The sequence below is a fragment of the Aspergillus neoniger genome (genome assembly GCF_003184625.1).
Source record: "Aspergillus neoniger CBS 115656 unplaced genomic scaffold BO87scaffold_3, whole genome shotgun sequence".
In the NCBI taxonomy this organism is placed as follows: Eukaryota; Fungi; Ascomycota; class Eurotiomycetes; order Eurotiales; family Aspergillaceae; genus Aspergillus; species Aspergillus neoniger.
In genome coordinates, this window is record NW_020291131.1 from 872,492 (window position 1) to 896,394 (window position 23,903).

General features: G+C 50.8%; 10 protein-coding genes and 1 non-coding gene across 11 annotated transcripts; 4 read left to right on the top strand and 7 right to left on the bottom strand.

Moving 5' to 3' along the window:
- Nucleotides 1-375: 375 nt before the first annotated feature.
- On the bottom strand, nucleotides 376-491 carry BO87DRAFT_t42. The gene has a single exon. It is a non-coding gene; the product is annotated as a tRNA-Leu (tRNA).
- A 109-nt stretch (nucleotides 492-600) lies between these two features.
- BO87DRAFT_132903 (MGT family glycosyltransferase) lies at nucleotides 601-2,242 on the bottom strand. Its single transcript, XM_025618065.1, has 2 exons — nucleotides 899-2,242; nucleotides 601-849 (listed from the first exon to the last, which is right to left on the bottom strand). Exons 1-2 carry the CDS (start codon nucleotides 2,052-2,054, stop codon nucleotides 638-640), a joined length of 1,368 nt encoding a protein of 455 aa, XP_025484262.1. The 5' UTR covers nucleotides 2,055-2,242; the 3' UTR covers nucleotides 601-637.
- A 743-nt stretch (nucleotides 2,243-2,985) lies between these two features.
- Nucleotides 2,986-6,714, bottom strand: BO87DRAFT_350244 (putative kinesin family protein (KinA)). The gene is made up of 5 exons (XM_025621066.1): nucleotides 6,366-6,714; nucleotides 6,261-6,298; nucleotides 6,090-6,184; nucleotides 3,595-6,017; nucleotides 2,986-3,529 (listed from the first exon to the last, which is right to left on the bottom strand). The coding sequence occupies exons 1-5, from the start codon at nucleotides 6,368-6,370 to the stop codon at nucleotides 3,301-3,303; spliced, it is 2,790 nt and encodes a 929-aa protein (XP_025484263.1). The 5' UTR covers nucleotides 6,371-6,714; the 3' UTR covers nucleotides 2,986-3,300.
- A 488-nt stretch (nucleotides 6,715-7,202) lies between these two features.
- ubc2 (E2 ubiquitin-conjugating protein RAD6) lies at nucleotides 7,203-8,494 on the bottom strand. Its single transcript, XM_025618066.1, has 4 exons — nucleotides 8,147-8,494; nucleotides 7,892-7,956; nucleotides 7,605-7,829; nucleotides 7,203-7,528 (listed from the first exon to the last, which is right to left on the bottom strand). The coding sequence occupies exons 1-4, from the start codon at nucleotides 8,186-8,188 to the stop codon at nucleotides 7,405-7,407; spliced, it is 456 nt and encodes a 151-aa protein (XP_025484264.1). The 5' UTR covers nucleotides 8,189-8,494; the 3' UTR covers nucleotides 7,203-7,404.
- Nucleotides 8,495-8,843: 349 nt separating this feature from the next.
- Nucleotides 8,844-11,185, top strand: BO87DRAFT_421902 (uncharacterized protein; the record flags this gene model as incomplete). The annotated part of the gene is made up of 5 exons (XM_025627080.1): nucleotides 8,844-8,951; nucleotides 9,000-9,905; nucleotides 9,952-10,141; nucleotides 10,188-10,931; nucleotides 10,998-11,185. 5 exons carry the CDS (start codon nucleotides 8,844-8,846, stop codon nucleotides 11,183-11,185), a joined length of 2,136 nt encoding a protein of 711 aa, XP_025484265.1.
- A 44-nt stretch (nucleotides 11,186-11,229) lies between these two features.
- BO87DRAFT_350254 (chitobiosyldiphosphodolichol beta-1,4 mannosyltransferase) lies at nucleotides 11,230-13,186 on the bottom strand. Its single transcript, XM_025621067.1, has 3 exons — nucleotides 12,563-13,186; nucleotides 12,307-12,503; nucleotides 11,230-12,230 (listed from the first exon to the last, which is right to left on the bottom strand). The coding sequence occupies exons 1-3, from the start codon at nucleotides 12,798-12,800 to the stop codon at nucleotides 11,286-11,288; spliced, it is 1,380 nt and encodes a 459-aa protein (XP_025484266.1). The 5' UTR covers nucleotides 12,801-13,186; the 3' UTR covers nucleotides 11,230-11,285.
- A 165-nt stretch (nucleotides 13,187-13,351) lies between these two features.
- Nucleotides 13,352-16,576, top strand: BO87DRAFT_350256 (metal cation transporter MSC2). Its single transcript, XM_025621068.1, has 4 exons — nucleotides 13,352-14,003; nucleotides 14,054-15,214; nucleotides 15,267-15,485; nucleotides 15,533-16,576. The coding sequence occupies exons 1-4, from the start codon at nucleotides 13,576-13,578 to the stop codon at nucleotides 16,404-16,406; spliced, it is 2,682 nt and encodes an 893-aa protein (XP_025484267.1). The 5' UTR covers nucleotides 13,352-13,575; the 3' UTR covers nucleotides 16,407-16,576.
- Nucleotides 16,577-17,177: 601 nt separating this feature from the next.
- BO87DRAFT_133029 (fatty acyl-CoA reductase) lies at nucleotides 17,178-18,804 on the top strand. Its single transcript, XM_025618067.1, has one exon. It carries the CDS (start codon nucleotides 17,449-17,451, stop codon nucleotides 18,688-18,690), a length of 1,242 nt encoding a protein of 413 aa, XP_025484268.1. The 5' UTR covers nucleotides 17,178-17,448; the 3' UTR covers nucleotides 18,691-18,804.
- A 114-nt stretch (nucleotides 18,805-18,918) lies between these two features.
- BO87DRAFT_421906 (Zn(II)2Cys6 transcription factor domain-containing protein) lies at nucleotides 18,919-20,200 on the bottom strand (the record flags this gene model as incomplete). Its single annotated transcript, XM_025627081.1, has 2 exons — nucleotides 18,919-20,013; nucleotides 20,186-20,200. The coding sequence occupies 2 exons, from the start codon at nucleotides 20,198-20,200 to the stop codon at nucleotides 18,919-18,921; spliced, it is 1,110 nt and encodes a 369-aa protein (XP_025484269.1).
- A 1,014-nt stretch (nucleotides 20,201-21,214) lies between these two features.
- On the top strand, nucleotides 21,215-22,489 carry BO87DRAFT_133037 (RTA1 domain-containing protein). Its single transcript, XM_025618068.1, has 4 exons — nucleotides 21,215-22,051; nucleotides 22,128-22,202; nucleotides 22,280-22,404; nucleotides 22,463-22,489. The coding sequence occupies exons 1-3, from the start codon at nucleotides 21,342-21,344 to the stop codon at nucleotides 22,374-22,376; spliced, it is 882 nt and encodes a 293-aa protein (XP_025484270.1). The 5' UTR covers nucleotides 21,215-21,341; the 3' UTR covers nucleotides 22,377-22,404; nucleotides 22,463-22,489.
- Nucleotides 22,490-23,056: 567 nt separating this feature from the next.
- BO87DRAFT_299101 (putative ubiquitin conjugating enzyme) lies at nucleotides 23,057-23,747 on the bottom strand (the record flags this gene model as incomplete). Its single annotated transcript, XM_025619084.1, has 3 exons — nucleotides 23,057-23,313; nucleotides 23,408-23,500; nucleotides 23,591-23,747. The coding sequence occupies 3 exons, from the start codon at nucleotides 23,745-23,747 to the stop codon at nucleotides 23,057-23,059; spliced, it is 507 nt and encodes a 168-aa protein (XP_025484271.1).
- Nucleotides 23,748-23,903: the final 156 nt, after the last annotated feature.

The following is a 23,903-nucleotide window of genomic DNA, read 5'->3' on the forward strand; positions in this document are numbered from 1 at the left end:
AGGACGCGCAATGCTGTTTATACTTACGGGCGATTGATGGTCCTATCCTTGTTGGTACTATATACTTACCTCTAGAAGTAATCAATCAATGTACCCACCAAGCAACTGTATAATGAGTGCCTAAGGCCTCGCTTGTATACATTATAGAATATACTACCAATCAGCCCAGAAGTACACACCTTCCTCACCAAATGACACCAAGTAATACTAAATAACTCACTGCATACAACCAAAAACCGAAGCAGTTCTCTCCATCCATCCATTCATTCATCAACATACCAACAAATAACCTCAAACCGAATCAACAAACACTAGATGCAACAGCAGGTGATTAGAAACTAATAAAAAGAAAAAGAGAAGAGGAAGTAAATAAAATGACAAGAGTGGGATTCGAACCCACGCCATCGAAAGATGATCAGGAAGCTTTAAACAAGCTGATTTATCTAGGTGGACCTAAACCTGACGCCTTGGACCAACTCGGCCATCTTGCCTTTTGTTTTCGTTGGTGGGTGGCGATTGGTGCTCACTTATTTGTGGAAGATTATTTCTTGGTATGCGCCTAAGCATAATATTGGGATATAGTATAAATGGTTTGCTTTTCGATAATTTCTTTTCTTGTTTTGAACTTTGAATGTGATTACTCGTTTTCGAGGATATACCGCCGTAGTGAGCTAACACTATCCAGTTCCTCGTTTTCCCGCTGGATTACCACTGAACGAGCCTTGTATTTAGGGTCGCTCAATATCCGTTCTACACTCTCTTGGATGGTCTCTGGGCTGGGAGTATCAGTTCGCAGATTGATTCCGATTCCGGCCCATTCTCCGCGCATGCATACTTCGCCTTTGTCTTCTATTTATTGTCAGTGATTAGGTGTCTCCTAAGTTGAGGGAGTACTTACGAACTGTCCCGGCTAACACCATGGGCACCCCGTTCATCACGCCATGCATAAAGCTGCCATACCCGCCGTTTGTCACGAAGACATCAACGTACGCAAGCACCGCATCATATGAGAGATAATCAATGACTTTGGCGTTGTCGGGTATCTTGTGATCCTCACCCAATACTGCGCCTTTCACTCCCAGCACGCCGATGACCATGACATCTGGTCGGTCGGCAAATGCTTGTATGGTGGGAATGAGTAAGTTCTTATAATAAATTTTGACAGTACCCTGCGTAACGAAGACAACTTTCTTCGGGTTCGCTGCGAGCCTGTTCGTCTCCAACTCATCCCACCATTCAGGCAGGGGTGTGGATAGGCCGGTTTTCCTGCATGGTGTGCCGCCAATGAACCGGACTTTCGGTGAAAGGTCGCTGCGCGGGTACTCCAAGCTTGGGGAACAGGGCTGCAGGAGGATGGTATGGGTGCTCCACAGGTCGAATAGCCACTGGTCTACTTTCATGGTTGCGCCAAGCGATGCATACACGCTGTTGCTATGGTCAACTAGCTCATCGCGGATAACTTTCTCGGCGGCGTACAACGCAGCGTTGCGGGCTCGGCCGTCGTCGCTGGAGTCGGGAGCTAAACCGCTCCCAAACGGTGCTGTGTCGACACTTGTGACAAGCAACGGTGTGGTGGTGAATGTAAGGGTCTTGGGAAATTGCTTGTAACCTTTGGGTGGAGGTGCACCGAGAAGGTATGGCCAGGTTCCCATGTAGCCGAGCTCTTGGATGAGAACGACCTCACGATTTGGGTGCTTTTCGCGGAGAGTTTCCAGAACGGTCTGTAGTGACTTCATTCTGGATGCGGTCAAGTCGATGAAAAATGTCTTGAGACCCCAGATAATGCGGGCGCTGCGATCAGGAATTGAGTCCAGGTAGTCTAGGCTCTCCTGGGAGTATAAACGTTCTGTTGGGTAGAAAGTGGCGCCGGTTTTGCGGATGAGGGTTTCGAACTCTGGACCACCAGTGAAGGAGACATCGAAGCCTTGTTCGGTCAGCTCGTTGGCGTGAGGAAGTAATGGGAAAGTATGCCCCGTTATTGTTGCGCAGGCAATGACAATAAGTGGCTTCGAGGAGCGATCCTCGGTTGCCGTTGCTTTGCTATTGATAGTCATGGTTCTGGATTAGAATCAAGAAAATACGGCGTAGGAATCTGCCGGCCTTTCCTGAAGCACTATGTGGCTGAAATGGCTGTTCCCAAGGGTTTGGCGTGGAGATAATTTCAGCGTAGCGGTCTTGGTGTGGAAGTGTCGCATCAAATTGCAAGGGTCTTCTTGCATACTCCTTCAAGAGACCTTCAGCCAGCCGCGATGCAACTAGTGCGTGGATCTGATGTATGTGTTGTCAGGATGCGCGATCGATCTCTCACATCTCGTCTGGTGTGGGGTGTATCGACCAATAAGCACTGTCAGTCCAAGGTTCGATAGAAAGGCGAAGCATTGAATCCCGTGTAAGAGGTATGCGGGCCCTCAAAAGAGTGAAAAGGAAGCTGTCAGTGTGTGAGCAGGTGGTCCCTCTTGTCTAAGCACATTCCCCATGAGCGGCGCATGCGCACAGGCTCATTTGGCCTACTGAATCCTGTATCAAGGGAGGACATGTTGTTGACATTCCTGTAAGCGAACCGACATGCACATGGACGGGCAAGGGGATAAACTTTCGATGGCTCTGACATGACTCCATTGTAGAGCTTAGCCGGAGGAAGGGAGGAGCGAAAAGTCGGGGAAACAAGCGATGGCGATATCACCTGACTGAGGGCCTCCAGTGCGTTCGAAGGGATGACTTCACTGCTCTATGGCCCAGGCCCAGAACACTAGCACAAGCTTATTACTCACATACCACAGTAGGTAATCAGAAGGGCATGGAATGCCTCAAGATTTTGTGGCGGTGAAAAATATCTTGGAAGGGCTCATCTCTATCATGCATGTCATCACGTGGAAAGTTGGGATCCGGTCTGCAAGCACGGAACCAGCAGAGTGTGAACTTGAACCAGATAACATCGCACTAGATGAGAAAGCAACTACGGAACACCATTCCATAATCTAACGTGTCATTTCTATCATCCACCCACTGTCGCAATCAACTACTGCGGCCGTGAACACTTCTATCTGTCATGTACAAGGGTATCGGTGAGAACCATAGGCCTCTCGTAACATAGGCTGCGGACTCCGAATGTGCCAGATCTCAAAAACGAGGGGAGGAAATGGAAAGGGATAAGAATAAAGAAACAATCATGAAATAAAATATAGAACGCGTTCATCCAACGTCATGTCAATGACCGTACGCGAGGATATCGACATGTCAACAGGGCTTCAAATATTTTCGGAGAATGGGTAAAAGAGACAGCAAAAGAGAAATCGTGGATCATCGTCGATCGAAAAACCAGCTGGTACGCTTCCCAGTCTCCTGCGACTGGACTCCTGCAACTGGAGCACTGCTCTCGTTCCCTCCGCCGCCGCCTCGGAGCGGCTTTGCGATTCTCGAGCCGCCAAAACTGAAACCGCCGCTGCCATCCATACTTGGAAGACCCCTCGTAGAGCCCTGCTTCGCAGCTTCGAGTCGCTCTTTGACCGCAGTGAGTTGGGCTTCAAATCTGTATCATCATCTAGTCAGCAACCCGCTTTCGTGGTTTCATCAATGGAGTGGAGAGGGTCGTACCGGTGATTCGCTTGGGTGAGTTTCTCCTGGCTCTCCTGGAGCAGGCTCTCCAAGCTCGCAATCCGCTCGTTCCGGGCAATGAGCTTCCTCTCCGCAATAGCAACCTCCTTCTTCAGGCTGCTGTTCTGTTCTACCAGCTGCCGCTGCACATGAGTCAGCTGCTCCAGGTTGCGTTCCAGGAACGCCATCTTCTTCTGCTGAGCCCGGTTGTTCGACGAGCGGAGAACGTTGTTATACTGCTCCCGAGCATCGTCCAGCGAGATCTCAAGCTCCACAACGCGCTCGCAGCGGTTCTGGAGGTCGCGCATGAGCGACTTCTTCATGGCATCGAAGTCGGCAATCTGCTGCTGCAGGTTCTTGCCGGCGGCGCCGTTGGTCGAGACCCGGGATTGAGAGTCTGCAAGGGACAGCCGCAGCTTATCCAGCTCATCATCCTTGCGTGCAATCTCGTTCCTAAGGTCCGTGACTGCCTGCATTTCGGCCTCCTTCCGGGTCACGTACACCTTCTCCAACCGCTCCCGGATCTCCTCCACATCGCCCTCGCCCAGGTTCCGTTCCAGAAGGTTCTCATAGTCCCGCTCGAGATTCGCCAGCTTCTGCTCAACTTCCGCTCTACGGCTGTCCTGCAGCTCATTGAAATCTCCCCGGTCGTTCATCGTGAGCTCGGCTTGACGGATGAACCCTTGGGTCTCCAGGAGACTCGCCCGCAGCTCCATAAGGTCGTCAGGCGCGATCGTCTCGCCGGCTTCGCTGACCTTGTGCAAGGAATCGACCCGCTGGATCAAGTCCTGAAGCTTGCGTTCGTTATCGGAGAACACATCACCGCCCAAGTCGAACCCGGCCATCATCTTCGCCATCTTTTCGGCCTTCTTCTTCTCCTTCTCATCCAGTGCAGCGCTGGTCTCCTTGGCCTTCATCCGGACGTCGAGAAGCTGCTGCTTAACGTCGTCCAACTCAGTGGTCAACTCGGAGTTAGCCTCGCGGAGGCTGTCCATAGTGATGGCGGCCTCCTTGCTTTCGTAGGAGACCTTCTCCAACTGCATACGAAGCTCATTAACCTCGGTAGTCAACTTATCGTTGTCTTTGCCTGAGCGGGCGGAGTTCTCCTTCATGCTCCTCAACTCCTCCCGTGCCTCACGGAGACCTCTTTCGACGTTCGCAATGTGCGACTCCTTCTCCGCGATCTGGTCCTGGAGCTCATTTTCGCGTCTAAGGAACTCCTCTCTCTCGTCCTTCTCGAGAACAAGGCTAGGTGTACTAGAGCGGTCGCCAAGCCTGGACTCAGGACGAGGAGTCTCGGATCGAGGCGTGTCCTGGAAACGGGAGGGCGTGCCGGGCCGTGGCGCACGAGCCTCAGCCTTCGCGGCGCTCACAGCATCCCCTCTGGCGGGGGTCCAACGATCCTTGGGAACGGCCTCGCCACTGCGCCACACGTGTACTTCAGACTCGAGTTGTGAAATGTATGTTTCGAAATTCGTCATCTGACTTTGGGCCTTGCGCAGAAGCGCCTTCAGTTCCGAAGGGCTCAGCTCGGCGTTGACCTTCGCCTTGTTCTTAATTGCCTTGGCGCGCACACCGAAACGCAGGGTGGAGATTGTTTCCGCATCGTTGTAGCTGCTGGGAGAGCAGTTGATAATCAAGGTCGTTCTCGAGTTACCTCCCAAACTTTCTTGCAGGATACGAGTGAGCTTGGAGTCACGGTATGGGATATGCGTGGATTTGCCGTCCGTCAGCGCGTTAATGACCATACCAAGAGCACTCAAACTCTTGTTGATCTTCTTCGCTTCTTCGAGCGTCTGACCACTAGCGCCCGTCTTTCCAACCTTCTCACTACCTGCCAGATCGACCAAGAACAGCTGTCCGCTCTTTGCGGAGCCGGTCTCCAGGTTCTTCTGTGTAACAGTAATGACGAAGATGGAGTGGGACCGAGAGGATTCCTGGTTCATGTTTGTCGCCGCAACCGCTCTTGCTGTACCACCACGTCGCATGACTTCATACACCTCCTGCACGCTTGAGACGTACACCTCCAGAAGACCCTTGACATAGACACCTCTCGATTTCTCCTCGTGAACGGGAAGGTTGTCGTTATGCGGCACCAGCAGATCTCGAATTCGTTCCATGTAGATTTCCATGTAACTCACGCGGACGGTGTACTCGATGTTGCTTGGGCTTGTGAGGATGCTGGCGAAGATCTGCTCGACAATGCGGGGAATGATACCCTTGCCCATATCATCGTCGATATCCGAACCCATCATGGTATAAGACTTTCCCGCACCCGTCTGACCGTAAGCGAAGACCGTTCCGTTATAACCATTCAGAATATCGTCGACGGTGGGCCGAATCGAGAAGTCGAAGATATCTGTTTGTTTCGAGTCCATAGGAAATACGCGGTCGAAGGTGAAGGCTCCAGAGCCATCACGGGCCTGGACTGAGTTAGCTCACTAGGCGAACTTGCCTCCTATGCCAAAACCCCGCCCGTCAAGAGAAAAGCTCACATTAACGTAACATGATTGCTCATTTTCGAATTCAACAATCGGCTCTCCTCCAGAGGACAACTCAACCTTGTTTTGCGGTCGGAACCTCGCAACCACTGTGTGCGAACCGTCAGTCTTGGATCACCACCAAACGCAAAAAAGTATACGACGCGGCGGGGAGTTGATGCGCACCCTTAATGGTGTTGTTCGAGCCGTTGGGGCCAGATGACCTGTCAAGCGAAACAAATCAGTCCTAACCGCTCCCACGGTCAAGCGGTGAAGCAACGAGATACTCACGCCATGTTCAGTCTGACCCGAACAGAGGGAAAAAAAAAAACCGATGAAGACGAAAGAGGACAAGAAGGAAAGAAAGCCCCGAGAGGAGGGGATTGAGTGAGGGGGTAACTTCGTTCAGATCAACAATGAGGCAAGTCTGCTTTGGAGGGCCAGGGTCGGTGGGCGGTGTTGTTTGGGTCAGGGGTCCACGTGCACTAGACCGAAACGAACGTGTGCAATAAATGCGCTATCGGCAAGCCCCAAGAATTCAGAGAGATCGGGCAATAAGTAAAAAAAGGGCCCCAGCACCCATGAATCGACAACGATAGTGGGTTGTGACGTGGTCTTGGACGGGTCTTCCCTGCCTAAGGTGGGGGGGGGGGGGAGGAGCAAAACAAGTGTATGTGTGTGGTGGTGGTGAGTGTGAGGTTAGGTATGCAGCATTGTTATGGGAACTCTGGAAGTGGTTCCGGTGCAAAGTAGGCAGGCATCTGGCTCTTCCCCCCCCCCTTCCGTTTTAGAGTGTTCTTGGCACCCGCCTAACCATCCTCACCAGTGCCGCATGTCCATCCCCGCCAAACATGAGGAATGTTACATGTAGTCATTTGAGTGCTGTACCTGCCTTACGGGTCGGATCACGGGAAGGGCTCATATGAGGGGCTCGGGTTGAAAACTAACTGGCCTGGGACAAGAAAAAGCCAACGCAGTGAGGAGATAAGAGTTATGTGACATGCAGCGAAGGTAAAACAAGAGCCCGACAGAGTTAATGCATTATGCAAAAACACACTGAAAATATGATGCAGCTATCCACAATACCGAATGAAATATTAAATGTACCAGGCGCCAAAACCCCACGCTGTGCACGTCATCAAATGGTGTAGGACTCCCATCATGCCAAAAGGTAGGAGTCCCCCCACAAACGCATGAAACGGATCACAGCAGCTTGCCGTTAGCTTCCGTCGCACCGAAGACCGACAAGTCTGCTTCATCATAAACATGTGCCCCAAAGCGACCCAAAACCCATAACAATAACCCGCAGCATCTCTACGCTGATACTATCCTAGTCTTCCCAGCTCTTCTCGACAGTCTCGCGCACGCGCTTGATGTACTCCTTTCGATTGTCTTTGTAAAGGTTTGACGCTTCTACATTCGCCGGAGATGATGTGTTGGGATCGTTCAACAAACTACACGCAAGTAAAACACTCGTTAGCATGTTTTGCGTTTCATCTTCAGCTTCACCTTGACTACAAGGGTTCGTACCTCTGAATACTGGTCAGGATGGCTGCCACGTCATAGGTTGGGCTCCAACGGTTCTGCAAGATGTCCAGGCAGAGCTCGCCCGTACCGTAGACGTTCGGGTGGAACATCTGACTGATGAACTTGACGCCCGGAGGCTTGTTTGGGTACTGCTCCTCAAAGTGCATGACAAGGCGGAAAGTGCCATCTTCAAAGGGAGTATCGGCAGGGCCGATGATGACGGCGTTCCTAAACGTAACAAAGATTAGGGACTGAAATGGCCGTCATTATGTGAGACTAGATCAGCTTACCAGGTCATGACATTGTCTGCCACGGGGGATGCAGAAACTCCAGCAGGGGGGTCAGTTTGCATACGCTGCGGAGAAGAATGTCAAGTTAGCTCTTGCAACCATTAACTGTATCCAATGACGGGACATTTTAAGTGTCCTTCAAGTATATGAACCAGACGGGAGGTTGAAAAGGATGGGAAAGTAAAAAGTGATAAAAGAAAGAATCATAGATATGATAAAAATCAAGCTCAGAACCATGCTCGTGAAAGTACGCACCTTGAAGTCGCGCATAAGACGACGGCGGGCAGAGGTCGACATTGCGGCGGGGTACTGGCGATGTCTCGGGAGGGAGCTATCGAGATAGTAGAAAGAAACAACGAGAGCCAGATAGCTTTGGCAGTGATCCGTAAGGTCAAGTGCGCAGTGACTGAATGATGGGGGAGGGGAAGGGGGCACGAAAGTCCCAGGTGAAGGCGGAAGAAAGAGAAGTTGAGGTGTGACGAGAGTGGGTGGTGGAATCCAAGAGAGGATGATAGCCACCTCGGGAGGATGAGCGTTGATCCAAAGACCGGCGAGTTGGGCCGTGCCTCCTCCTGAGCGCCGTTAGTCAGGAATCCGTCTACTTTGTACTGTTAGCTGTTAGTAACTCTCACTCGCCGCCCGCCGTTGTTGGGCCTGCAGAAGCCCACTGCTGAGTCTTAGCCTATCTGGGAAAAATCTCGGGGCGCCACTAGATTAGGTAAGTTACCACTTGCATCATGTGACTGCACGGCACGTTCCACGGCCCAAAACGGGGGACTAACCTAAACGAGCATCTCCATAGAAGAGCTGAGCTCTTCGTTCTCCAACTGATGCAGTTGACTAGCTAGCTAGCTCATCGCGGAGTTCCCATATCCATACATAACACGACTTTAGGGACTGTGTTTTGTGAAGACTGCCATGAAGAAAAGGGAGTATTCAACTTTATGAAGAAATGTCTGGTCCCTTAGAATTACCGCTTTTCCCTTCTTGCTATGACTGTCTCTCGTGGTCGGAAGATGGGGAGCTCGCGATCGCCGCTGGAGACCACGTCCAAATCTTAGTCAGTGTTAGCATCCCTGCCATCCAAGCTCATGCTTATATGGACTAGACTCCAAAAAATGCAGCTGAACGGTTGGGTCATGACACAAGTCAATCTCCCACAAATAATTGGCATTCAGTTCGCTTCCGTGTCAATGTTTTCACGAACAATGAGTGGCCTACGATCTACCCCCAGAATCGGGATAATTTCTCTCTCGGGGCCGAACAGTCCCTCAGCAATGTAGTGGCATTGGCCTGGTCCCCTCCAGGGTTGGCTAAATATCGACGTTGTGTTCTCGCGGTTCTGACATCTAACCTACTGTTGTCGTTGTATGAACCTGTCGGTTCTCAAGGGAAGTGGACTCGGGTTGCCATACTAAATGGCGCTTTAAAGACCCATTTCAATTCTACTGTCCAGGAGGATGGCATGCTATTGCGGAAATCCAATATTCGTGCTTTCGCGTGGTCACCGCCGCTTAAACTGCCAGCCGAAAGGCATATCACACCTTACTCTGTCCTACCTGCCGAGAGTCGCTGGGGATTTCACCTGCTCTCAGTCGCAAACGATGACAATGATGTTGTTGTGCTGAGAATCCACAGACCACCAACAGGTCTCGGTCCGCCATATGAAGCCGGCGTTTTGTCAGTCAACTCTTTTCAGGATACAAATGAGCATTATCCAAAGCTGCAACAATCATCTATTTTTTCTGAAATTTTGAGATCCAAAATCAAGATTCTGTCCATGTCGTGGGGCCCATGGTTTCATGCAAAGGAATCCGCGAGTGGCTTTCTCGCTGTCACTCATGGGACTGCTCTCAAGGTGGTTCATCTGGATGTGAAGGTTCTGTCCCCACCCCCCGACACAGGCTCACAGCCGCAATCCCAAATCAAGGCTATTTCCAAAGACATTACGCCAAAGTTCTACGAAGGCTTGAGTGGATATCACTTTACAGGGCCATTGGCATGGATGAATACGGTATGTTTCAGAAGCGCTACAGCTGGGCAGGCACTGACCTGCATAGGACGACTCTCATACTGTCTGTTTGGCTGCGGGTACCCTGGCAGGGCTCATATTGATAAAGGCGTCTAAAGAGCCCCATCAAGGCATTGATCCAAGCTCTGGCCAAGTGCGACTGCAAGAACTGTTATTCTATGAAAGCCCGGAAAATGATAGCGAAACGGAACCTCCTAGGCACCCAGAGCCAATATCCGGTAAGCAGTGCGCACCATCCGCCCCTTCGCTAGCTAACATCTGAAGCAATGATTGTTGCGATGGACACCGATTCCCAGGCTCCTGTACTTTATCTAGCAACGGCCGGAGGATTCACAGCAGCAGTACCTTTCCGGGATGGCGACGATGAATACCCGATTCATGCCGTCCCATGGAAAGACCAGCTCGATGATGTGCGTGAGAGGTATGACTTTGACCGCGATCTTGGAGGCCTAGCAGTTGCCCGGGCTTGGGGTATGGCTTTCTGCAGGGGAATGATCGCAGCTGGTATTACCGTACACCCAGGGGATATGATAGAATATCGCACAGCAGCGGAGGAAAGGTTAACAGTCATAATGTCGACAACCGATGGTTCTCAATCTGACGGACTCGAATCTCGGTCGGTGTCGGACAGCTCTTCCGAGTATCTTCGCCAGCAGCGAGAGGCTGCTTTGGGATACATTCTACACTTCGAAGACAATAATGAGAACCGACAACCGCTGTCTTTGAGTATACTATACGCTACGGCCTGCTGCACAATCACCGATTCAAAGAACGAGGCTCTACTGTCCCAAGCTCACAAAGTCTTGGTAAGGCTGGCAACTATCACGGGTGTAGACCTGAACGATGAGCTTTCCAAGTGTACGGCTTCTAGGACGACGATCGCCCCCAAGCCTGTCGAGATGCTTGATGGGCCTGGCGGCCAGATGTTCGAACGATGCGAGATCTGCAGCGCTGGGATCGCATGGTATTCAACCGAGGAAGCCCAATGTGCCACAGGCCACATCTTTGGTATGTTCGATGCTGCACTCAAGGCGTTGCAAGAGGACACAATGCTAACTCTTCTTCCCGTAATAGTTCGCTGTAGCCTGACGTCATTGGCCATTCAGGACCCCGGATCTTCCAAAGTCTGCTCCTCGTGTGGAAAGGAATATCTGGATGAGGACAGTGTAGAGCCACCTGAATCTGACGTATCGTATACCTGCCGAACGCTCTTCGATGCGTTCGACACGTGTGTCTACTGCAATGGCAAATACCGTGCTTGAGGACATGCTCCAGGTAAAGTCCGTGTGGTTTGGTGTCTGTGCTACGCCAATATTCTAATATTTCATTATACAGTAAATAGGGTCGTCACTTGCTATTCAATTATACTAGGCCTAGCAGTTTGCCGGCCACGGGGTTCCACTCGTCATCCCACCGACGAGAACTCTCCTCTCGCGCCCCAACACGAAGCTTTTCGAGTGATTCCTGGTTTCCAAAGAGTTCAACAAGGTGTTCTACAAGCTCATCGGAGCTTCCAAAGCCTCGTCCATTACGACCTTCAGTGACCAGCTCCGGCCACGCCTCGAAGCAATTCCAGCCAACGACGGGCAGACCGGCACCGAACATGTCGACGACTTTCATGGGCAGATCGACTCCACTACTGCTGGTGTGCAGGCTGACACCCAGCGAAGCGGATGCCAACAATCGTGCGTAGTCTTCCATGCTGAGCCACGCGGTACGAATGGTGGCCTTTTGAAGTTTACCGTTTTTCTGCAGATCGGCAATTTGTCTCAGATACATCTCGCGCTGGGGCCCTTTCCCCGTTATGATAGCCAGAACCGAGGGTAGTTCGGGATTTGACGTCTCAGCCAAGTCTGAATACCGACACAGAGCTTCTATGAGAAGCGAGAAGTCCTCGTCCGCTGTCCAAGAGGTCGAACTGACCAGAACTCGAATATTATCAGATCCAATCATCGGCCGGACAGATTCCGTCTCCGACAACGAGCGCAGGAAGTCCTGGCGTACGCGATCGTCTAGAATGGGCTGGAAATGATCGGCTGGTCGGTCATGCAGCGGGAGAATGGGCGCCTTCAGCGCAAACTCGTCTTTCAGCACCGATGCCATGGCATTGGTTACGCACAAGTGCGCCGTCGCATATTGGCAGAAGATCTTCTCATATAATTTGGAAAATCTGACCAACGGGTGGGAGTCCCCGAGTTTGAGTGCCAAGATGGTGTAACCAAAGTTATGCCAATCGATGAGGAGCTGCGTGTGACGCAAGAAGCAGACGAGGGATGCGATCGCTAGCGTGGGAATAGAGGGCGGATTCTGCGACGGGCAAAGGTTCGACTTAGCGCTGCTTCAATGGAACAATGGATCGTGGACAAGGTGTGTAATAACCAACCTGAACGAGAAGCCATTTGGCTGGTTTTGTGCGATATGCCAAGATCCAAAACAAGCAGACGATTTGGAAAAGAACTTTCAACGGACCGAACAGTAGGAAGAGGATCTTGTTGCTTGTCTCAAGGCAGGATGGATGCGGCGGCAGGGGGACAATGGATATTCTCGGATGGGAGGAGATCTCGGGATGCACGTCGGATTCTATAGCAATTGATTAGTGTGGAACTTAAAGAAGAACAAGGGCGCAGTCTCTAGCCCACCATGGTAACCGATCATGTCCACCTGTCCACCATTTCTGGCAACACTGAGGGCATGGTACTGCATGCGCGGACTCCGGCCGATATCCCCTAACACGAGAATTTGAACAGTGGTCTTGGGTTCGTTTGCCGCATTTTGGCTAGTCACAGGCTTGGACTCATGCCGCGAAGGCAGCAAGAGAATGCCGATAGTAAGCGCCGTAGAGAGATAGAACGCGACGCTAATGAGTAACTCGATCATGGTGTCGGAGATTATGAATTGGAGGGATGAGAGAAGTTCAAGCGATTGAGTACAACAGCATTCTGAACAAATCGGTTGGTGGATGCAGCTCAGCGCAGGGCCATTGAAGGGCCAGTAGAACCAGCAAAGTAGATAAGAAGCACGGAGATAGCTCCGGGGGAGAGGATTGCCAGCTGTACTCCGGTTTGAACGGAGGAATCCTGGGCCGATCCCACAACCCCACTCGATGCCGCGTCAAAGCAGATCAAGCGCGCGGTTCGCTCTCGGATTGGTGAGATGCATGCAATGTGCCTGATCGTTGGTTTCAGCAGGCGAAAAAGCAACGAGGGATTCTGGCCTGGATGTTGGCCTGGAACAGATCCCCCCCCTGACCTCAGCCAGTCGTCCAAGGTACGTGGTTGTTGTTTGGGGGAGAGTTCCATTGCAATCGAGGCCGGACGATCAGCCTGCGGCCAGCCCAATCACGTGGCCCGGGGGTTATCGCGGGCAGCCGATCATTCAGTCGGCGGCGCGCATCTGGGGGCCATCCTCCCATCCCATCCCCATTCATTGCCACAAGCGCCCGTCCAAGCTGCCAACCTCGTTTCCCACTTACTCCCCGGCGCTATGCCACCTCGTCTGACCCAGTTCCCCGACCGTTCATTTGCATTGAGCTGCTAGAGCTCCAATCCTCCGTCAATCCACCTCCTTGCTCCCTCCCCCTCCGAACGCTCTCTCGCCTTGTGCTCCTCCCTCCGTGGTTAGTCGCCTATCCTCACACGAACCACTGGAGATCATGTCGACGGGGGCTCCCGTGTCCACCGTGGATACCATTTCTCAGGTACATGGTCTAGGACATTCTCGGGGTCGGGGTCATTCGCGTGCCTCTCGCTGGTCAAATGGTCCCATCTCCATCTCGGCTTCCTCCTTCGATGCCTCCTCGGCGCAACAACAGCCCCCACAGCCTCTACCGAATACACAACTCACCAATGGCCAAATTGTGAGCCCAACGTGGCTGGAACACCCTCACACACATTCACACGCTCACTCCCATTCGCATTCTCATTCCCATTCCCACTCTCACTCCCACTCAACTCCTACTGTGTGGGAACATGCTCATCACACGAGCCTCGGCTCTATCAATCACTCTAAGAGCGATAGCGTGACGGTCTTGGTTGGAGCTCAATCGGTCAGCACTTCAATCGACTCTCAATCGAGCACGACGTAAGTCTTCTTTGGACAATTCATTGGAATTCGATTCTAACGTTGCTCAGTCAGGAAGTTCTCTCTGGCCTTCTCCTCTCGCTGCCGTGGATCATCCTGTCCTGGTACCACCAACAACATGCGCTTTGGCAGACAACGCTCTCGACAAGCGATGACCCCGCTGCATCTAGCCCAGCAAACGGGGCCTTGGGGCAGGCTGCCAGCAAAACATCCATGCTGACCGCTGCTACAATGGTTGTATATGGGTGTGGGCAATTACTTCGATCCATCCAACGAGGAGGGAGTGACTCGGGGGTTACACTGCCTCATTTGGGCTCCAGCGCGGCAAGTGCTGTTTTGCTTCGGGTGTCTTCGGTCGCATTGCCGATATATGCGACATTGAAGGTGGGAGGGTTCCTTGTCGCATGCGGCTTGTTGCTTCCTGTAGCGTCAGGGTTGCCGACCGTCGTTCAGGGCTTTGGACTTCACAGCAGTGCACAGTCCCGGTTTGGCCAAAAGAAAGTGACGGTCATGCTTCTCATCACCCTTGTTGCGCTGAGCCTTTGGGGTATGAATGCGACGCGAGACCCTCACCCATACCTGGGCTATGTCGCTTTGCTCACCTCGGTCTTCGTTCTTCGGCCCCCTTTGGCTGGGGCTTTGTCCATTTCTGCTGATCTGGATTACTTGACGTCTAATGGCACAGTGTCCCAGAAGCAAGCTGAAAAGCAGGGCTCGGGAGCCATCTCGTCAAGTGATTCAATTCTGGCCATTCTTTCAGGCATTATCCTGGCACTTATCACTGTTGTTGTTTCCGGCAATGTGTCTCTGCAACCGACCAACATGCTGTACCAGTTTGCAGCTGCTGGAGCGCTTGCAACGTGCTTAATATTTGTTTCTTCTTCCCATCTACGCTCACCACAAAAGATAGGTCTTGTTATCGGAGTCGGAGCTGCCGCTCTCTTAAGCTCCCCGCCGCTGCAAGAGAAAACTCACCTGGCTTATGTAGCTCGTGCCATTGCAACTGCTGCCTCGTTCCTTGCTGCCAGATTCGACGACAGACAATTGCGCCTTTCGCAGCATTCTCATACCCATAATCACCATCATCATGCCCACTCTGGAGCTGATGCTACGAAGATAACGAGGCTCATCATCCAGTACAGCGAGCCTTATCCCCTTTTGTACAGTATTCTCAAGGAGAGCGATTCGCGACGCATCTTCTACTTCATGAGGTATCTCGTCTTTTGCCCTTGATCTATAGTAAATCGGGACTAACTCAACCAGTCTTAATTTTGCCTTTATGCTTGTTCAGCTGTCCTATGGATTTATGACAGGGTCTCTGGGTCTTCTTAGTGACAGTATTCATATGTTTTTCGACTGCTTGGCGCTCGTGGTTGGCCTTTGTGCTGCTGTCATGAGTAAATGGCCCCCGAGCTCTAGATTCCCCTATGGCTATGGCAAAGTCGACACGCTGTCTGGGTTTGCCAATGGCATCTTCCTCATGTAAGTCCTACTCAAGCATTTTGGATGACCGTCCTAACAACATGCAGGATCATCAGCATCGAAATCATCTATGAAGCCGTCGAGCGGCTTTCATCAGGCAGTCAGATGCATCGCCTCGGCGAACTACTGGCCGTGAGTGTTGCGGGTCTCCTCGTCAACCTTGTCGGAATCATGGCATTCGATCATGGACATGCACACGGCCACGATCACAGTCACGGGCACTCGCACGGAAACGAGAACATGCACGGCATTTTCCTACACATTCTCGCCGACACTCTTGGCTCCGTGGCTGTTGTGATCTCGACCATTCTCGTGCACTACTCTGGCTGGCCAGGGTTCGATCCAATTGCCTCCTCTTTCATCGCAATCTTGATTTTTGCCTCGGCAATCCCGCTTGTCAGCAGCACCGCGAAGAGTTTGCTGCTCACCCTTCCAGCTGACATTGAATACAATGTCCGCGAAACCCTTGCTGGCGTTAGCACTTTACGGGGCGTTGTCGGGTACACCGTCCCGAAATTCTGGCTGGACGATACTGGGAAGGAAACCGGCCACCACCACCACCACCACCACCATCATCACGACGACCATGCTCATGATCATGGATGCAACCACAGTCATACTCATAGTCACAACCATAGCCACGATCACGATCATGCTCACGACCACGGCCATACTCACAGTCACAGTCATGACCACCATTCCCACAGCCACGATGATCACGATCACGATCACCATGACACGCATACTCCCAACGTCCTTGGCGTAATTCATGTCATTGCCTCTCGCAGCTCCGATCTCGAAGATGTCCGCCAACGCACCGTGGACTACCTCCGCGAAAAGGGCATGGACATTCTCGTCCAGGTCGAGCGCGAAGGAGACGGCCGTTGTTGGTGTGGTGGCGGCGGGAATAAGCATTCTTGATTGATTGATTGCTTTTATTGCCTTGATTTCCTCCTTTTTAAATCCTTTTCTAATACATACTATTTGAAGCTCTTGGCTAAGCTAGGTAGATAGATTTGACTTCCTGAATGGAGTCTTTCTTTCCTCCGTGTATCTTCTATTATTTTCCTCTAGTATTTTCTAGGACGATGGGTATTTGTATAATAAACAATTGTTTATATGAATAAGTAATGTAGACTACTAGTCATGCTTTATATCTTTATACAAAGGTAGTCAGTAGTAATGAGTACAGACTTGAGATTATATATGTAAACTATAGTCATTAAAACCCGAACTAGTAGTATCATTCACCCACTTCAGCAGCTAAAAGTAGTCTGAGTATCCATTCCACCATCACCACCACCACTGCACAAACCCATAAGGACTTGTGGGAGAGATCCTTTCAACTAATCAAATGTCACAAACATGCTCACTACTATTCGCTATGGCATGATACTGCCGTACACTTGGAGTGCCCGTAGCAGACATAGCATACCGGTGATTTCTGCTACTGGACGAACCTAAGGGTGATTTGTTACACTTGTGTTTCGTCACAGGGAGCTAGTACCACGGTGCTATATTAGGACTCGTATACCGCAGTGTATTTTATACGATAAAACTCGGTGATATAATTGTTGTTTTGGGATTGAATTGAAGATACTATACTCGATTATATCTCTCTGAGAAGCATCGAGAGATTGAGTCGGATGTTTGTTTTGGTTCTAAGATCGAGTCAGGTCTATGCAGGATAGACAATGACATGCCAAAGGATTCTTCACGGCCTCATAATCAGCCGAGGCTTCTTCTTCGGCCGGTAGCACTGCGTTGCACCCTCGCTCCAGTGATGTGCTGGTGTTTCGTTGCGGTGGGGGTGTAACATGTGACGATGATGGAGTGAGTGTATATAGTAACCCTTCGGGTGGTTTTGTACAGGTTTCCCATGACGAGAAGAAATTATCTGGTAGCACCCACCCCAACACCATATTCCTCTTTCCTCTGACAAACGCCCGCACAGTCTTTCCCTATGCCAGGTCCGGACCTCGCGCCATATCAAGATGAGGTCAAGAGAATTGGGTATGCAACGTCTTATGAAAGACAGACCGTCTTCCTGACGGGCAGCACGGGTTCACTGGGAGGATGTATTCTGCATAAGCTGGCAGTGCAGCTTCCGACGTGGAAGATCTTCGTCTTGATCCGCGGGTCGTCGGAGTTGGCTGTGAAGAAATGGAAAAAGACCATGCCGGATCACACGCAGGCGATTCTGAACTCGAACAGGATTCATTACATAGTTGGGGATATTAGGCAGCCAGACTTCGGGATTGAAGACGTGACGTTGAACCGATTGCGTGAAGAGGTCACGCTAGTTATACATGCAGCTGCGAAAATCAAACTAGATGCGAGCATCTCTGAAGCGCTGGAGAATAATTGTCTGCCCGCATTGGAGTTGGCTGCGATGGTTTCCCGGTTTCGCCGACTTAGGCTCTTCATCCAGATTTCCACGGCTTATGTGAACAGTTTTCTGCCGGACGGTTATGTGGGTGAGCGACTGTACCCCGTTTCAGACGACGACCCAGAGGATGAATTGGCAAGCATACAAGAAACTGGACAGTCGCCTTATACGGATCGATTTTCTTCGTCTTATACCCATGCGAAACATCTTATGGAGCGCTTGACGTTCAAGAGGTATCCTACGCTCCCGGTGTTGTTTGTCCGCCCGACAATCTTTGGACCGGCTGTCAGAGACCCATACCCACTGTACGGGCCCGAAGATTCGACGCCCCTGACGAAGTTCTCTACGTTATACTTTTCAGACCAGGGAGGTACCCAGATATGGCACGCCGCAGAGGGCTATAAGAGTGGTCAGAATATCTTGGATGAAATACCAGTTGACTTTGTCGCAAATGCGTGCCTTTTGCATGCAGCTGCTGGAACACGAGGGATCGTTCATATCGGATCGCAATTATATGTGAGCCATACGTTCGACGAGATCCTAGCCATATGCAGGGAAAATGCCCCGGAAGAGATTCGGCATGAGCTACCAAAGATAATATTCGTGCAAGATCGAAGTATCCCACAACATATCCTAGCAGAGCTTGTCAAGGTGGGCACCCGCAACTGGATTTTCGATTGTGGGCGATCATACTGGCTGAAACAGCTCGGGGGTCCTTTAAGCTTAGCGTTCTGTCAACATTATCTTGACAAGCTCTCTTCAGCACGGACAAAAGAAGCCTATGAAAAGGTGCTGAGAAGAATGGGGAAGCTTTGAAGAGGCGTCTGTGCCTTGTTTTGAGGCAGTCGTTTGCAAGACCTGTTATTTATATGCGACGGCCTTATTTGTGTTTAGTCTGTGCTGATAGATCCGTGTCAATCTGTACGCTGACCAGCGCCCAATATCATGAGGAGCTCTCGTAAGCATTGCCGGTGCGCAGCTCGAGTAGCTGTGAGCCCAGTGACCACGGGGTGAGAATGCAGAAACTGATCCAATATATGTTCCTCAAAGTCCTATCTTACGTTTCGGCCACTGCAATGCACCTTCCCACCGTATGTCGCAGGGACGGAGGGCATTCAGCAACTCGGAAACCAGAGCTGTTCCGGAATTCTTTGCCCACCACACCTTTTCATCAAGCTCCTGGAGCAGAACACCCCAGTGTATGAGGACTAGCAGCGCGAGAGGTTGACGGCATCTCAGAGCATGAACGAATTCCTTATCAACGGTTGCGACCCATGCGAGTATGGAAGCCACGTCTCGGGCATGGTTGTATCTGCAGAAACAACGGCGTAGAAGAGCTATTGCATTCTTGATGATGTGGTGTTGATCCGCTGTGTCAGGAGCAAGCATATCATTGTTCAAGGCCGTTAATCGATCCAGCGCAGCCTCAATTTCACTGTCTAGTATGGAAAGCTGATTTTCCCAGAAGCCTTTCCGGGAAGTAAACAACTTTCCTTGAAGCCAGGGACGGCTGATGGTGAAGATTTTACTGACTCCGTGCAGCAACTCGAAAACGACAATTATGTTTTCGGTCATGCTTTGGTTCTCTTCTCGTGCCAATTGTGGTAACTTTATACCAATAACAGTTGTGATTACTGAGTGAGCTAAGACTGCGTCACAGTTGGCTGGAGTGAGGTTATCAATCGCATGACGAAAAGGCGCAAATGCATGATTATGATACTCCAGAGCTGTGTCAATATAGGAAAGCGCTTCTGGTGGATCGAGTGTCGACGCGATATGGAGAGATGCCACCGCTAGTATCCCGCTCATGAGGAAGTCATGCTGCAAAGCTTTGCGAGGGATGACATACTGCCATTCATGGTGATCCGTTGGTTCATTGCATAAACTCAGATACGTCTCCGTGGAAAACTTGTGCATTAGCTCAAGCTCGCGCAGGTAAGCAAAGTTTGGCGGTGAAGACCCATGGCGGGAGACGGGCTGGTTGGCATGGTATGTTGCCTCAGAGGGTGCTACTATTGACTGCAAAGGAGCAGGACTTGTCGATAGTGTAGTCTCCTTGCGTGCTGCCGGGGTCTTAAAGTAAGTACATGCCAGCTCCCGGCTAATGCAATTGGAGCATGGCGGGCCTCGTTCGTCGCACTACAGCCGTTAGAACTTAGAAGAGCGCTGCGGGGATGATAGTGAATTAGACGGGTACTAAATAGTTCCAGAATTGAACACTTTCGGCTGTTCAATTCAGGCATAGCCCAGGAATGCGGGATATGAGAAGTATGAAAGTGAATGATGCTTACCTTGACGCGTCTCTTCTTACACTGGTCACAGCCATTGCGTGACTTGGTATGGGTCCTTCTAGGTGGCATTTCCCCTCAATTTATACCCACCGGTCTCATATCTTGCAACTTTAGCCCTGTTTTCGATAAAGAAGCATATCGGACGCTTATTTTGCCGGCGGATATCATCGTCCACTTAACGATAAAATAAATCGAGTGGATGGATGAGAACTACTTTGTACTAGTAAGCGGCTCCACGTGCTGACGCGGGGTGACTAATTCTCCGCGTCACGTGATAACAACCCATCAAAATTGTCCACCAGCGCAGATGTTCCATTAGGCTATAAGATTTCCTGGGGTCAATGCAAGCTGGGCACCGGCATGCCGAGAGCTGCTGCAACTATCTACAGAAAGAGTTGTTTCACCACTGGCTGTTTTGTTTCTCCAACCCAGCAGCAAAAGGGGCGCAATGACACAGGTGGAGCCGTGAGTCCCCACAACGGCCGCTATCAAGTCGGTTAAATGAATGCTTACTGAATCTTCTCCAGGCACGCTTTATCTCCATCGACGAGATCAATTCTGGGAAGAATGAGTGGGAGTTATTCAAACAGCTCGTTGATGACTAGGAATAAATGAGCCCTACGAACAAATCATGAGGATACGAGCTCAAAATGTTTCCTTGCAAGGAACAAAGTGCATGGCCGGAGGAATTCCCCCATCGGCGATAACGGTCGAACCAACCATTACAGCCGGTGGAGTAGTGCGAGAACGAGAACGAAAACGAGAACGAAAGCGAGCCAATCGGCGTTGTCATGCCATGGAATTTATACACGACCGATCCACCAGGCAGAGGACCGTCTCCAGAACCCGGCAAATCGGGATAAAGAACGGGTCGACTATAAATTTTATTCGACTGTCTTATATTAATAGGTCTGATCCCCATCAGGCTGACATACAATATGTGCGCGCATCTATCAGGGTCGGAGCCGGCGTCATCTTACATATCTGTTTCTTTCTTTCCCTCGTTTTCCTACTTTGCTTGCATATATTGCATGGTATATTGCATATAGACCTATACATAGCGGCTTGTTACTTTCTTTCATTTCTCCCACCTATATCAGCTATCTTTCCCTCCTCCACACCGATACACGACTACTCTTTACGACCACCAGGACCAGAGGACGACAACCTATCACCATGAGCATCACTTGCACGCACGTCACGCCAGAATGTCCCGTCACAGCGACAACATACGGCTACTACCCCAACCTAGGCGGTAACATCTTCTTCGCCGTCTACTTCGGCCTACTCGGCACCCTCCAACTCGGTCTCGGCGTCTACTACCGCTCCTGGACAATGATAATCGCAATGGTAATCGGCGGATACATGGAACTAGCAGGATACATCGGTCGAGTCCTAATGAACCACAACCCCTGGGACCAAGGCGCCTTCAAACTGCAAATCGTCTGTCTCGTCCTCGCCCCGACCTTCATCGCCGCCGGTATCTATCTCACCCTGAAACACGTCATTCTCTCCCTGGGCCCGGAATACTCGCGTCTGAAGCCCCAGCTCTTCACCTGGATCTTCATCAGCTGTGATGTCGGATCACTCATTCTCCAAGCCGCAGGTGGCGGTGTTGCCGCGGCAGCAGGCAGCGAGAACCAGAGTCTGCTGAAGGTGGGCGATGATATCATGGTAGCGGGTATCGCTTTCCAGGTGGGCACGATGTCGGTTTGTGGTCTGTTGGCGTTGGATTTCTTCATCCGTGTCGTGAGAAAGGGACCGGGTTTAGGCGGCGAGAAGTTCATTGATGAGAATGGAAACCTCACTGGGCCGAAGAACCTCAGGCTTGTTATTTGGGCCGGCATCGTGGCTTACTTTGCTACTTTGATTCGGTGTATTTATCGGTATGCCTGCCTAATACCTCCTTTTGTCACCTTCTCAAGCGAGGTACGTTGCGAGATGCTAACGTGGTCTATGCAGTATCCCTGAAATGGCCGGTGGATGGGGTAACCCGCTCATGCAGAAGGAGAATGAGTTCCTGGTTCTTGATGGAATGTGAGTGTGTCCCTTTCGATTATGGCTCCCGTCCCGTTCTATCTCGTGAGTACGGAAAATACTGATTGGAGTTATAGGATGATGGCCATCGCCGTGAGCTGCCTTACGTACTTCTACCCCGGATTCTTCCTGGAATCTATCCGGAAGGGGATGAAGAAGACGCCTAAGGCCTAATTATACATACAAGAGTCTACATTTTAATGTATATTCTGCAAGTATAGTACATACAATAGATACCCGTTTACTAAGCATCGTTGCAGTTATGAAAGTTACAGTTACTGCCGGTATCTCGGTATGGTTACACCAATATACATACTCATTCTAGTACTACGGAGGGATACTTCAGCGGCCAAAAGTTAGTGGGTCCGTGTATTTAGCCCCTATACCACAAGTATATTCACTGGGAAAGGAAACCCGCCTACACCCAAAAAGGATATACAACCAGGATCGAACAGCGCACGAGAAGAAGCATGCAAGGGCAACGAGTGCAATGGTAGGTTGAGTGAAAAGAACGGAAGGAAGAAAGGCAATACAAGTAAAGTAAGAAATGAAATTAAACTCCATCTTAGACCAATCAACAACGAAAAAAAGAAGAAAACTCCCCGCATCAGTAACAATAATTGTCAGGCGAAAGGGAAGAAAAATGGATATATCCCGTACGTAAGTAAATAGGTAGACCATCAGCCGAATCAACCGCACCAAGCGTCCTTCTATCATGCAACGAACAACACATAAAGAAGAGAAAACCCATATTGACCCATTTCCGTCTCTGTTCCATGCAATTCACATCATACCATGACTGGATGGTTTGACTCAAGGTATGATAAAGGTAAATAAGGGAAGGAGGAACTCATTTACTCCTCTCCCAGACTATCCCGTACGCACTTGCGCACCTTCTTCTTGAACTCTTTCGGGTCTTCCCGCCATAACCGTGCAGCCTCGACATTGGCGGGGCTTTCATCGTTGGGGCTGGAGAGCATGGAGATAACGGAGAGGAGGATCGTCTCGGGCGTTTGCACGGGGGACCAGCGCTCCGCGGCGGACTCGTAGCCGTACTTGTCTTCCTCTGGGGGATGGAGGATGGAGATGCAGACGTCACCATTGGGGTAAACTATATAATTGTCACAGTGAAATTAGTATCCTATGATTATCTTGTGCTCTGGAGAGAACTCAAGGGAGCTAGGAAGGTACAGGGTGAGGCGTACTGTTAGGATGGTACAGAGGCGTCTCGAACTTCATTTTCGGCGGCATGTGAGGGTAGTCAGGAGGAAACGAGAGACGAGCACGGAAGAAACCACCTATCATTCATTTGAATCAGTATGAGAGGCTCCTGAAGAAAATTTGGAGATGCTCCTTCAAGCTTTCTCCCACCCAAACTCTACACTCACCGCCATACAACTTGACATCATCGGAGATCATGAGCATGACCTCCCATTCAAAGACATTGTTATCGACCAATCCGCAGCTGATCCCGGGGATGTCCTTGTCCGATTGCATTTGCTGCAGTTGGCGGGAGAGCATGCGACCTGCTGCTGTTGTGGCCATGGTGGAGAGAGTATACCGGGGAGGGGTAAGGAGGGGGAGAGGAGGGGTGTTGAGCCGATAATACGATGAGGGGATGCAAGAGGGGTGGTATGGTGAGAAGAGAGGGGACCCTTGATAGAGCAGAAGGTGGCCAAGGGGGTAAAGAGTAGAAGATGA

Bases quoted from the DNA above. Each gene is read 5' to 3' on its own strand.
- BO87DRAFT_132903 (XM_025618065.1), bottom strand. From the start codon at position 2,054: ATGACTATCAATAGCAAAGCAACGGCAACCGAGGATCGCTCCTCGAAG. The intron at 850-898 runs GTAAGTACTCCC...GACAATAAATAG, and splicing joins GGTGTTAGCCGGGACAGTTC to AAGACAAAGGCGAAGTATGC.
- BO87DRAFT_350244 (XM_025621066.1), bottom strand. The intron at 6,185-6,260 runs GTGCGCATCAAC...GTTCGCACACAG, and splicing joins CTCGAACAACACCATTAAGG to TGGTTGCGAGGTTCCGACCG. The intron at 6,018-6,089 runs GTGAGCTTTTCT...AACTCAGTCCAG, and splicing joins AGCAATCATGTTACGTTAAT to GCCCGTGATGGCTCTGGAGC.
- ubc2 (XM_025618066.1), bottom strand. From the start codon at position 8,188: ATGTCGACCTCTGCCCGCCGTCGTCTTATGCGCGACTTCAAG. The intron at 7,957-8,146 runs GTGCGTACTTTC...TCTTCTCCGCAG, and splicing joins GTCTTATGCGCGACTTCAAG to CGTATGCAAACTGACCCCCC. The intron at 7,529-7,604 runs GTACGAACCCTT...ACTTGCGTGTAG, and splicing joins ATCCTGACCAGTATTCAGAG to TTTGTTGAACGATCCCAACA.
- BO87DRAFT_350254 (XM_025621067.1), bottom strand. From the start codon at position 12,800: ATGATCGAGTTACTCATTAGCGTCGCGTTCTATCTCTCTACGGCGCTT. The intron at 12,504-12,562 runs GTGGGCTAGAGA...CAATTGCTATAG, and splicing joins GGACATGATCGGTTACCATG to AATCCGACGTGCATCCCGAG. The intron at 12,231-12,306 runs GTTGGTTATTAC...TGCCCGTCGCAG, and splicing joins CCAAATGGCTTCTCGTTCAG to AATCCGCCCTCTATTCCCAC.
- BO87DRAFT_350256 (XM_025621068.1), top strand. From the start codon at position 13,576: ATGTCGACGGGGGCTCCCGTGTCCACCGTGGATACCATTTCTCAGGTA. The intron at 15,215-15,266 runs GTATCTCGTCTT...TAACTCAACCAG, and splicing joins CGCATCTTCTACTTCATGAG to TCTTAATTTTGCCTTTATGC. The intron at 15,486-15,532 runs GTAAGTCCTACT...AACAACATGCAG, and splicing joins GCCAATGGCATCTTCCTCAT to GATCATCAGCATCGAAATCA.
- BO87DRAFT_133029 (XM_025618067.1), top strand. From the start codon at position 17,449: ATGCCAGGTCCGGACCTCGCGCCATATCAAGATGAGGTCAAGAGAATT.
- BO87DRAFT_133037 (XM_025618068.1), top strand. From the start codon at position 21,342: ATGAGCATCACTTGCACGCACGTCACGCCAGAATGTCCCGTCACAGCG. The intron at 22,052-22,127 runs GTATGCCTGCCT...TGGTCTATGCAG, and splicing joins TTGATTCGGTGTATTTATCG to TATCCCTGAAATGGCCGGTG. The intron at 22,203-22,279 runs GTGAGTGTGTCC...TTGGAGTTATAG, and splicing joins TTCCTGGTTCTTGATGGAAT to GATGATGGCCATCGCCGTGA.